Genomic DNA, 12131 nt, shown 5'->3' on the forward strand with positions numbered 1-12131 from the left:
CTGCTCTTGCAGAGAACCTGGGTTCAATTACTAGCACCCACATAGAGGCACACAGTCGTCTGCAACTCCAAGTTCTGTAGGCAATGCATGCATGTGGTGCACAGACATAAATGCAGATAAAACACCCATACACATGAAACAAAAATAAAGAAATAAATGTAAAAAAATATGAAAACTTGTGGTATGTTGGGAACACAGTCTAAGAAGGCTATTTATGCTTCTAAGTGCCTAAATTTAGAAGTCACAGAGGCTTTAAATAAATGGCTTAATGATACAACTTATAGCACTGGAAAAACCATAACAAACACCAAATCAGTAGGAAAAATAAAAAGGAAGAGAGAAATAGGTGGAAGGTAAAAGTTAATGAAATGTAATTGGGGAAAAACAATACCAAGAATCAATGAACATTCAGTTCTTTGAATGGAAAAACATCATCAATAAACCCTTAGACAAAGCCACCAAAGGAAAGTGAAAATGCCCAAATTGATAAACTAGAGATGGCAATGACATCATGAAGATCCAGGAACATAAAATCCAGATAATTATGAAGAAAATCTGAAAAATGTTATTTCATTAAATTCAAAATTTGAGAAAAGAAGTATTGTGGTGGTATTGTGTTCCCCAAAATATTGTGCATGCTAATAAACTTATCTGGGGTCAGAGACAGAATAGCCACAATATTAAACACAGAGGATAGGCAGTGGTAGCATACACCTTTAATCCCAGCATTCCAGAGGCAGAAATCCATGTGTTCAAGGATACAGCCAACCATGGTGACTCATGCCTTTAATCCCAGAAAGCGAGCCTTTAATCCCAGGAAGTGATGGCAAAAACAGAAAGATATATAAGGCGTGGAGACCAGAAACTAGAAACATTTGGCTGGTTAAGCATTTGGCTGGTTAAGCTTTTAGGCTTCTGGCAGCAGTTCAGCTGAGATTCATTCAGATGAGGACTCAGAGGCTTCCAGTCTGAGGAAACAGAATCAGCTGAGGAATTGGCAAGGTGAGGTGGCTGTGGCTTTTTCTGCTTCTCTGATCTTCCAGAGTTCACCCCAATAACTGGCCTCAGGTTTGATTTTATTAATAAGTACCATTAATATTCATGCTACAAAGTATGGATTTCTAGAAACATTTATATACCATAATGAAAGCAGTAATTAGAATAGATCAGAAACAAGAAGAGGTAAGATTGAAAGAGTAATTTTTTTTTGGCTTAAACATTTCATTGTATTTTTATTGATTTTTTTTTAATTTCTGCCCTGTTAGGACAATGAACTGGGAAACCACAATTACAATTCACAGACTGCAGCATGAAAAACACACACTCCATTGGAATCTCGTCAAGCCTTTCCTCTTTATTCATTCGAAAGAGTCCAGGACATATGTCAAATATGAGCGCTGTCTTTTTTTTTTTTTTTCCTTTCCTTGGAAGGGGAAAACATTTATTCTGGCATCACTTTTACAATCCCAGGAAGTGGTTTGGAATACCACCATAGTTGCAGGAATAGAAACCATAACAAACTTGGAGAGCATCTGACAGGCAAGGGGCTCCTTGGGTAGAAGGATGCCTCTTGTGCTTAGTGGACGGCCCCCTCAGCTGCTGGCCGCTGAGTCTTCCCAGGTGTTGAAACGAGGAAACAGAATTTCCTACGCAGACACTGAAATTCCTCTTGAGCGGAGTGGCTCTTGTATCTCCAAGCCTCCCCCCCACACTGAGGCAAATTCTCATCCTTTGCTGGAGCTTTTTCAGGCCCATGACCCTCTGAGCATGTCGACCCTGGCCACAACACACGTGACAACCAAGGCTCTCTCCTCTCCGCTGCTTCTCTAGGGTTCAGATGACAATACAAAAACATCACTTGTCAAAACGTAGCAGATATTCAGAACGTGGGCATCTGTGTTTATGAAAATAGCAACCATTTACAGGGTGTGCTCCCCAAGGAGCCTTATTTTTTTTTTGGTTTTTCGAGACAGGGTTTCTCTGTGTAGCTTTGCGCCTTTCCTGGAACTCACTTGGTAGCCCAGGCTGGCCTCGAACTCACAGCAATCCGCCTGGCTCTGCCTCCCGAGTGCTGGGATTAAAGGCGTGCGCCACCACCGCCCGGCGGAGCCTTATTTTTATTTAACACGGTCCTCTGGGGAGTAAGCCCAAAGTCATACACAACATTATAAGACTGGTCAAAGTTTCTTGATAGACAGTGTCAGAATTGACTGGTGCCAATTAAAAAACAAAAAAAACAAAAAAACCTATGGCCCAAATAATTCAGTGGTCCAAAAAGCAACAAGACGTTAACCCTTCAGTTTATACTTGCACACACATACACACACATGAGAACTGTGACAAAAAAAAAAAAAAAGATCAAATTCTGATCCATCCTGTGACTGTGTTCTAAAAGGAAATCTCCAACTGGACTTGTCATAGTTAAGTATTCAAAACACACACAAAAAAAGAAGATTCCCACTCAATTCTGATTTCTAAGAAATCATGGTCGTGGAACAGGCTGGGGGAGGGAGGCGGACAGGGAAGTCAACGGAACAGATTCTACACAAATTGATGAGTAATTTCTCACGGTGCAGCCGCCTGCTTGCATTTCTCTTAAAGATTCGTGGTGACTGCGTGTGCTGTGGCATTCTAAGAGTCAATACTTTATAAACAAGCCAAAGAGTAGGACCAGCTGACTCACTTTTCTTATGGGGAACAGTTAGTTTTACATGCTTCCTGTCAACACACGGAGGAGGCAGATGTAAACAGAATCCTTTACGTTCTGCAGAGAATGTGTTACTACGACAGCATATGCCGTTTGGCCCCAACTAGGAGGACACTAGAGAGCGATTTGGGGGGCTTGTTTTTAAGTGTTTACCTTCCGGAGATTTCAAAACAAGGGCTTTACTAGATCTTGGCAGCAGATGTCTTCCAAGTGGCTCTGAATGAATCAACAGCCCACGAGGCACGGAGTTCCGTGAAAGCACGCTCCTACCTGCAGGTCCACGGGCAGATGTGGAAGTTCACATGGGGTTCTGCTAAATCATGCACACTGTTCCAGGGGGAAAGGGTGCATAACAGAATCACTGCAAGATTGAGAACTGACCTCGGATTATCTCAGGTTGTTCCAAGACTCAGATTTTTCACGGATTCTTCACCTCATTTGGCCCCGAGGAAGGCCTCCCTCTGCTCCAGCTGTGGCGATGTGTAGGGAGAGAGAACTAACCAATCTACCATCATGTCCGGTGACTGACAGGCAGGGGGTGTAATGAAAAGATGGGAGGGGCTCTGTCTCAATGGGCTGCACGTTCCCGGTGATTATCAGAGTTCTAGGAACCAACACTGAATCCATCCATGAACTAACAGGAAGAGGTTAGCTCTCCCTTTCCTTTTCAGTTGAGAAGGCGGTTAGCTCTAAGGGACGACGAAAGAACAAAAGGTCTAACACTAAAAGAAGACACCAGCCCCATCTTGGCACAGTTCTCATGCAGAATATTGCACCCAGTGTTAACCAATGCTAGAAGCGTCAAACTGTATAAATTTAAATGTATTTGCATATTATAAAAATAAAGATTAACATATACATATTTTACACTCGTGACGGAACAGCAATGAACATCAGTCGATCCCTCCTTCACATTGAACAAAACTGAAATCTGAGTGTGCTGGACGCTGCCACCTGGACTGGAACTATGGCTTATGTGTACACGGAAAACAAAATCCCTGAGAAGCCATTCGAAATTTTTTTTTTTTAACTTTTCTTCAAGTAGCTCTCTCCTTGGAGGATCACAGTTTCTGAGGTTCAGGTTGTGAATCGTTTGCTCCAATGTTCGCTCCCATCTTCCCAGCCCCCTCCAACCTCCCTCCAACGGTCCTCTGCAAGCACCTGGTGCATGGTCTCACCCTGGGCCCCAAAGGCGCTTGGGAGCATGGCGGGCTCACCAGGGGCAAAAGATGTCCCAGTCAGTTCCCATGCTCTGTTGACTCCATGGAAATTCCACAGCCACGAATGTCACTGGTTTCTGTGCTTTTCACCAACGTTCTTCTTGGAACAGGGGCTGATCACAGTCGGTGTAGGTGGGTAAACCAAGGCCACATTCACTCGCTCGCTGCCATTCTTGGGGCAGATAATCTCTGCCACCCCTTCTGGCCTGGGCTGGCTCAGCAACTCCCCTGGGAAAGCGTGTGGATTGGGGGACCCTCTCTTAAGGCACTTAGAACAGAGGATGTGCACGGTGTAGTGCAGTCCAGGCCATTCCTGAAGCAGCACGTTCAGTTCCTCGACCAAAGGGGTGACGGCTTGCCATGCCGTCCATATATTTGGTAACGATGCATGGCTAGCGATGGACAGGGTGTCTGGCTGCAGGACCCCCTTGGCGGGCCTGTAGCTCACCACTACGGGAACTTTCCCTCTATAGGCAAAGATCTGAAATTTCCCATCCGACCTGTGCACCACATGGCTGTTGATCTGGACACTGTAGCGCGCAAACAATCCAGGTGGAAAAGTGAAGGGAAAACTATATTCAATCTGCAACTGTTCGGCCACAAAGGACTGCCCAGCCAGGTTGGTCCCTTTAATCCAGGCCTCTGCTTGGGGCACCTCATTCTGCACGTAGCAGGGGAACTTGTACCAAGCCGTGGAGCCATTCAACGGCTTGCCTTTGGGTTTATTGAGGCAGTAACAGAGCCCCATCTTCTCCAACAGCTCCAGGAGGAGCTGCAAGTCCTGCTGGGCCTGGACGTGAGGCTTCAGCAGCAACCGGATGACGTGGGCCGGCAAGAGCCCATGCAGCAGAAAGCCTTCCACATAATGATGAAGCTGAGTGGCCCGGAGTGGGTCCTGACCCGGGGTGGGCACTGCCGGAGTGAGGAAGCTCTCCCCCTCCCCCTCCCCCTCCCCTTCTTCACTGGTCCCCAGGAGCAGTTTATGCAGCAGCAAAGAGGCATCTCTCTGGAAAAGGACATTGAGGATGTCAATGAGGTGGGTGAGGTTGTGGAAGACATGCTCCTTGAGGGCGGGGCTATCCTCAAAATAGAGGAGCTTGCCACTCTCATGCAGGTAGGAAAGGGCGCTCTGCAGCCGGTCCTCCGTCAGCCCTGCCTGCAGACCCAGGCGGGCCGAGTCCCATCAACTCAGCCACAGTCGCTGTGCCTGAGGTGGCTGGAAGTGGAGTTCCTCCATCACCTGCCAGGACCGAGGCAGGACTCTGTGTAAGTTGGGGAAGATCTCCCGGTGCTCAGCTACAGAGAGCAGCTTGTCACGGAGGCGTTGCAATTGGTGGGGGTCCCTGCAGCTAACGGGCAACACGGGGGAGAGGATCTGCAGGCGGTGGTTGAGCAGGTATTGAAAATGGGCCTTGCGCCTCCGAAGGTTCTTGTCTGAAACACCATAGTAGGCTGCGTGGGGGCTGGCAGAGCGCAGCTCGAAGTCCCGAGCCAGGGCCTCATCCACCACCTTGGCTAGACGGCTTAGGCCCTCTGCATCGTGCTTCTCCTGGAGGGAGATCTGGCGGTGAATGTCCAGACACTTCTCCTCAAGCTCCCGCTCCCCACACAGGTCCGCGTGTGTGCCCACAATGCACACCACGGCGTGAGGCACCCGGGCCCCCACCCGGTGCAAGAAGGTGCCCACGGTCATAGGAAAGCAGCAAGGTTCATAGGTGGCCAAGTTGACCACCAGCACATACAGGGCTCCTGGGGAGAGGAAGAAGGGCTGGATCACCTCATAGCTTTCATCACCGGCTAAGTCATACACAATGAACCGCAGGCCCCGGGAAGCATCCGCAGTCCAGCTGGTCACCTCGATGCCCTTGCTCCCAAGGGGAGGGAAAAGCAGGTAGTTCTTCTCCTTGTCCCCTCCTCCTTGGTCTCCTTCCACTTTGTCCTCAGTGAGGCAGTGTCGGAGCAGGGTCTTGCCTGCAGCCTTGTGGCCCATCAGGAGCAGCTTGAGGCGGGGCTGCACAGCTGGCTGGGAATGAGCCAATTCCTTCTGGTAGGCTGCGATGTAGGGGATCCCCTTCATGTTGACTTCGTAAAGGGGCTGAATCAGGGGGTTGTCCTTGATTTTCCACAAGCCCACCCGGGAGAGCTGGCCAAAGTTGTCGGGCAGAACAGCGATCTGGTTGCCCTGAAGGACCAGCTCCTCCAGGCCCATCAGCTCCACAATGGAATCCGGCAAGTAGCGGATGCGGTTGTTATCCAACCACAGGGTGAGAAGCCGGCCCAGCCCGGCGATAAGAGATGGTACTGAGGTGAGCTGGTTCCGACTAAGGTAGAGCTCCTCCAGACCAGCCAGGGGCAGCAGCGCATCAGGAAACTCCTCAAAGAGGTTGGAAGAGAGGTTGAGCATTTTGAGCCTTTGCAGGCGGCTGAACTCGGGGGGGGGGGGCAGAGCCTGCAGCCCGTTGTTGTCTAACATGAGACTCTCCAAACTGGCCAGCTCACAGAAGCCGCTGGGCAGGGTGCCAAGCTCGGCCCCATTAAGTCAGAGAATCTTGAGGGCACGCAGGGCACTAATATCCTCAGGTAGGCCTCGCAGCCGGTTGCTGGATACGTCCAGCTCCTCCAGGGCAGCCAGCTGCAGCAGCTGCCTGGGAAAGGCGGTGAGTTGGTTGTGGTCCACGTCGAGGGTGCGCAGGTGGTTGAGGCAGGAGAAGGAATCTGGCAGATGCGCTAGCCGGTTGAAGCTGACAGCCAGCTCCTCCAGGTGGCCGAGGGCACCCAGCTGGGCAGGCAGCGCCGGCAGCTGGTTGTGGCTCAAGTTGAGCTTGCGCAGCTCCCTCAGGGCGCTCACCACCTCGGCACCCAGGACTGTCAGCCGGTTGTGGCTCACGTCCAGCTCCGTAAGGTGATGGCCTAGCTCCGCCACCGCAGGGGGCAGCCGGGCAAAGCGGTTCCTGCACAAGACCAAGATGCGAAGGCTGCCCAGAGCCGACCCCAGACCTTCAGGCACATCCTCCAGGCCGTTGTTCCCCAGGTTCAGCACCTCAATGTCCCCGATGTTGGCCGGCAGCACCAGCTGGGGGGCGTCGGGGGACTCGAGTGAATCGCGCCGACAACCCTCACGCCGGCACTGGAGCCCGCAGCTGCATGCCGCGCTGCACCCCAGCCGGCGCCCGGGCCCTCCTCTGGCTCCCGCTGCTCCCGGGCCACCACCCCTGCGCGGCCAGCGGCCGTGGGTCCCTAGCGCAGCCAGCGGCCGGGCGCCCGCAGCTGGGGGGCGGCGGCGGCGGCGACGCGGGCAGCTCTGGGGGGCTCCGGGCAAGCGGCGCGGAGCTGGGCTGTGGCCGCGCAACACGGCTCCTATTCTCCGTGCTCCGGGGCCATGGGCGCGCCAGGCAGCAGGGCCGCCGCCCGCCGCCGCGCCGCAGAGGATGCCTGCTCCTCTTCCAGCTCCGCCCACCTCGCGGTGCCTGGGTAGCCGACTCCAGCCCCGCTACCCTCGCAGCGGCGGCCCGGAGGCCGGCGGCGTCGCCTCCGCTAGCAGCAGGAGGAGGGCAGCGCTCGGCTCCGCTGCCGGCATGCTGCGGGCGCAGGGCCGGGGCGCCGGCGGCGGCGGCGTCTCCTTGTCTCCGTTTCCCCGCGGCTCGGGCGTGAGCGCGAGCGCCGTGTCCCCGGCGCTGGGCGAAAGAGTAATTTTTTTAAATCTCCTTACATAAAAAAGTGAGAGTACCCAGGGCCTAGTCATGGATCTCTGCATCCAGATCCCTCAGTAGTTGGATGAGGTTTCTAGCACAACAATTAGGGTGTTTGGCCATCCCATCACCAGAGTAGGTCAGTTCGGGCTCTGGGAGTCCAATTAACGAGAATGAGGAGGGTTTATATGAGCGAGAATTGTTGAGACCAAGGTTGGATAAAGCACAGGGACAAATAGCCAAATGAATGGAAACACATGAACTATGAACCAATGGCTGAGGGGTCCACATTGGATCAGGCCCTCCGAATGGGTGAGACAGTTGATTGGCTTGATCTGTTTGGGAGGCATCCAGGCAGTGGGACCAGATCTTGTGCTCATTGCATGAGTTGGCTGTTTGAAACCTGGGGCCTATGCAGGATTGTTTGGCTCGGCCTGGGAGGAGGGGACTAGACCTACCTGGACTGAGTCTACCAGGTTGACCTCAGTCTGTGGCTGTGGAGAAGGCTTTGCCCTGGAGTAGATGGGAATGGGGGGGGGGGGTTGGGGGGAAGGTGAGGGGGACGGGAGGGGGGAGAACAAGGGAATCCGTGACCGATATGTAGAACTGAATTGTATTGCAAAATAAATTAAAATAAATTAAAAAAAAAAAAAAGAAAAAAAAAGTGAGAGTATAAATGGAGTGGTTCCCTGGTGAATTTTACAAGATCCTCAAAAAAAAAAAGACCATCTTGTATATCATATATTTGCATTATGATTCACAACACTACCAAAATTAAAGTTATGAAGTAGCAAGGAAAATAACTTTATGGTTAATGGTCTCTACAACATGAGGAACTGTATTGAAGGATGGCAGTATACGAAAGATTGAGAACCTCTGTCTTGAAGAGAATGTTTCAAATAGTACTTCCTGAGTCTTATTCCCAGAAATGGATGTATGAACTCATAGGAAATTGTTACACAGCACACTTGTAGCTGCAGGGATTCAGTCAATAGTCTGAGGGTCCCTGTTTCTTGAGAATAAGGGGGACATGGTAAGACTGGTGATTAGCTCTTTCTCCCTGGAAGATGAATTATCCCACAAGAAGGAAGGCAGCTAGAAGAGGAGCCTGGCAGTGCATTTATGGTGAGGCAGGAATTGAGTGAACAGTAGGGCAACTGGACATTTTTGAGAATTGAGACTGAAAACCTATATTCTTACAGTCACTGAAATGCTAGCATATTGGGGAGACTCTGGATATACAGACTGCAAGAGAGCATGGTTCAAAGCAGAAGTTGCAACTAGAGTCCTCCAAATGTCATAAACTTGACCCTGCACAACATATGGACACACTAGATCTGATTGTTCTCTAAGTAATGGACATTCTGTGGTCCTTTCTCTTCCAGATCAACTTTTTTGGTGACAGCTGCATATGAGATAAGACAAAGAATCAGGGAAATATAGGACATGGGAAGAGACAGGAGCCCTTCATCCAGGAATTGGCTTGAATTCTCTCTCTATTTGAGAGTCAATAATTCCAGTACAATTAACTATTGCCTAAGACCTTTCTCCTTTCCCAGTTATTAACTAACAGCTTAATAATTTCACTAGAAATGCCACTTACAATAAAAGACATGTTGTAAATGCCTTCTTGCTCATCTTTCTACATTAACAATCCATCCTTGTTATCCCATCCAAAGCACTTCCACCATACAATCAAACTTATAGGAGAGAAAATGTAGGCTGAGGAGATTGCTCAGTGGGTAAGGCACTTGCTATGTTTGAAGTACAGAGGTAGATATAGACACAAATCCTGGGGTCTTCTTGATCATCTAGTGTGATATTTTATTTGTGCTGAAATGTGGTGATATTTTATTTGTACGTTAATAAATAAAGTTTGCCTGGAGATCAGAGGTAATAGCCAGCCATTAACATAAACGTCAGGCAGTGGTAGCACATGCCCTTAATCCGATTACATGGTAGGCAGGGTCTCTGTGTGTTCAAGGAAACAGCCAAGTGTGGTAACACATGCCTTTAATTCCAGTATCAAACATAGAGACCTGGAGGTCTGTACAGACAGGCAGTGACAAGGAAGTGAGGTAGTTGGGCTAGGAGCCAATGAGAGGGCAGAACAGCAAAGCAATACAAGCTTGGCTAGACAGGAATTAGCTCTCTTAGAAATCTACGGCAGTGTGGTGAGTTAAGGTTAGCTGGTGGCTCTATTGCCCTGGTCTCTAAGGCTTTCACCCCTATATTTGGTTCTGTGTTTCTTATTTAATAAGACCATTTAGAAATTTGTCTACAATCTAGTCCTGCCTAAATGATAAAGTCCAGGTTCACTAAGAGACCTTTTCTTAAAAAATCATAAGAGAAATAGTGGAAGATACTGGACGCTAATAGTCTGGCTTTTACACATGCACACACAAGGGAATATACAAAATATGTACCTGCATCCACATCCCCCACCCTCTATATGAGGTAGGGAGAGTACCTCTATCTCAAAGCTGTTATTGAAAATTTAGTGACATGTAAACCAAGACAAGAGAAATACATGTCTCTGCAAGCTGGCTTAAAATATCATTGAAGTTAACAAAAGGCCCTAAATGTTAATGAAGTGCTAAGAAGATGCAAATCAGCTGGGCATTTCATCACAGGTCAGTTGTAATCCCAGCATGTGGGGAACAAGACTACTCAATCTTCAATAAATGAAAGAGACTAGTAAAAGTGAAGCAAATTTTAATAGGCTGTTGTGCAGAAAGGGACACCAGCATAAAGAAAAAGAAAAATGGCTGCCATAATGATGTGTCACAAGACAGTGGATTCATTTATTTATGTATTTACGTATTTGATTTTTTGAGGCAGAATTTCTCCATGTAACAGATCCAGCTGTCCTAGAACATACTTTGTAGACCAGGCTGCCCTCGAACTCACAGAGATCTGCCTGCCTCGTGTCTTTGTGGTAACCAACAGCTGTCTAAGTGGACTCAAGTCCTGCTTCACAGGAAGAAAATCATGTCTAGTACTGGAATCCTAGGCATTTACCCATGCCTAGTGAGGTCATGAGTCTTAGAGGAGAAAGTACTGTGGTCACGTCACTAGAGCAACATATTTCCTAACTGCTTCTAAAACATATCCTTATATTCAGAGATTAGTGTAGGTATCACCCCACATCAAAGAAGCTACTCTTTGCAACAAACTGAGCTGATTATAGAAAACTACAACTAGTCAAAATGCAGATATGAATTGATTGTGAGGTGCCCAGTCCTAATGGCGACATCTACAACATAACTTCTGCACTTCCGGTTCAGAGAACCAAGAAATCTACTGTAAGACTGTGTCTCCTAGAAATGATTGGAAAGTTATTTCCACTAGAAACCACAAAAGTATGGCTACCTAAACAAGATGTAAACCATAGTAATATCAATAAACATATTAATATGAAAGGGGACAATTTTGCAGAACCCCTCTCATAAATAAAAAAAACTAGAGGTAATTAATGACTGGTGAGGAGGAATAATTAGTTTATTCCAGGGATTTGTTCCATAATTGGCTATTCAATGTGAAGTAGTCAGCTCTGAAATCATACACACCCAAGCCACACTAAATGGACTCAGGTAGCTGTATTTATACACACACACACACACACACACACACACACACACTATTATATATATATATATATATACATATACATATACATATATATATATGTATATGAAATAAAGTAAAAGAAGCCATCAACTTGAGAGGGTGAGAATTGGAAATTGGAGAAAAGATGTAATTAAATTTCAACTAAAATATAAAAATTATAAAGAATTATTTGGAATCTCATTCATTCTCTGGAAATGCTTCTACTTAACATTTAAGGTTTCACTTTATCCTGAAGCAGAGGAAAGCCTCTGATAATATTTGATAATATTTTTTTCTCAAGACGCTATCTATTCTGGAATTCACTCTGTAGAGCAGCCTGGTCTCAAATTCAGAGAACCAACTGCCTCTGCCTCCTGAGTGCTGGGATTAAAGGTGTGTGCCACTACCCACCCAGATTTTTTTTTAATGTGCATTGATAATATCATCTTTGTTTGAATAAAGACAGTCTTCATTTTACATTGTGATACTTGAACATGAGAGTTTTCATCTATAATCTAGTGATAGATTTTGTCTCACCTGAAAATCACTATTAAAGTTATAACATACCCTTTGATTGATGGCAGCCAAAGTTGGCTCCTGTGCTCAGAACTTGTGGTGATTTGAATAAGAATGGTCCCCATAGGCTTATATATTTGAATGTTTAGTCATCAGGGAGTAGACTACATGAGAAAGATTAGGATGTTTGGCTTTTTGGAGTAAGTGTGACCTTGTTGGAGGAAGTGTGCCATTAGTGGTGGGCTTTGAAGTTTCAAAAGCCTAAGCCAGGCTCAGTCTCTCTCTCTCTTTCTCTCTCTCTCTCTCTCTCTCTCTCTCTCTCTCTCTCTCTCTCTCTCTTCATGCTGCCTGTGATCCAGATGAAGAACTCTTAGCTACTTCTTCAGCACC

At 47.7% G+C, this 12131-nt stretch overlaps 1 protein-coding gene across 1 annotated transcript; it reads right to left on the reverse strand.

The window, feature by feature from the left end:
• Window positions 1-1212: 1212 nt before the first annotated feature.
• LOC128109259 (malignant fibrous histiocytoma-amplified sequence 1 homolog) lies at window positions 1213-7408 on the reverse strand (the record flags this gene model as incomplete). The annotated part of the gene is given in 2 exon segments (XM_052736421.1): window positions 1213-1826; window positions 3925-7408. A coding segment is annotated over 1 exon segment (3414 nt), but the record flags the coding sequence as incomplete, so codon positions are not given.
• Window positions 7409-12131: the final 4723 nt, after the last annotated feature.

Source organism: Peromyscus californicus, unplaced genomic scaffold (assembly GCF_007827085.1).
Source record: "Peromyscus californicus insignis strain IS unplaced genomic scaffold, ASM782708v3 Scaffold_14__1_contigs__length_90479793_seg_1, whole genome shotgun sequence".
NCBI lineage: Eukaryota > Metazoa > Chordata > Mammalia > Rodentia > Cricetidae > Peromyscus > Peromyscus californicus.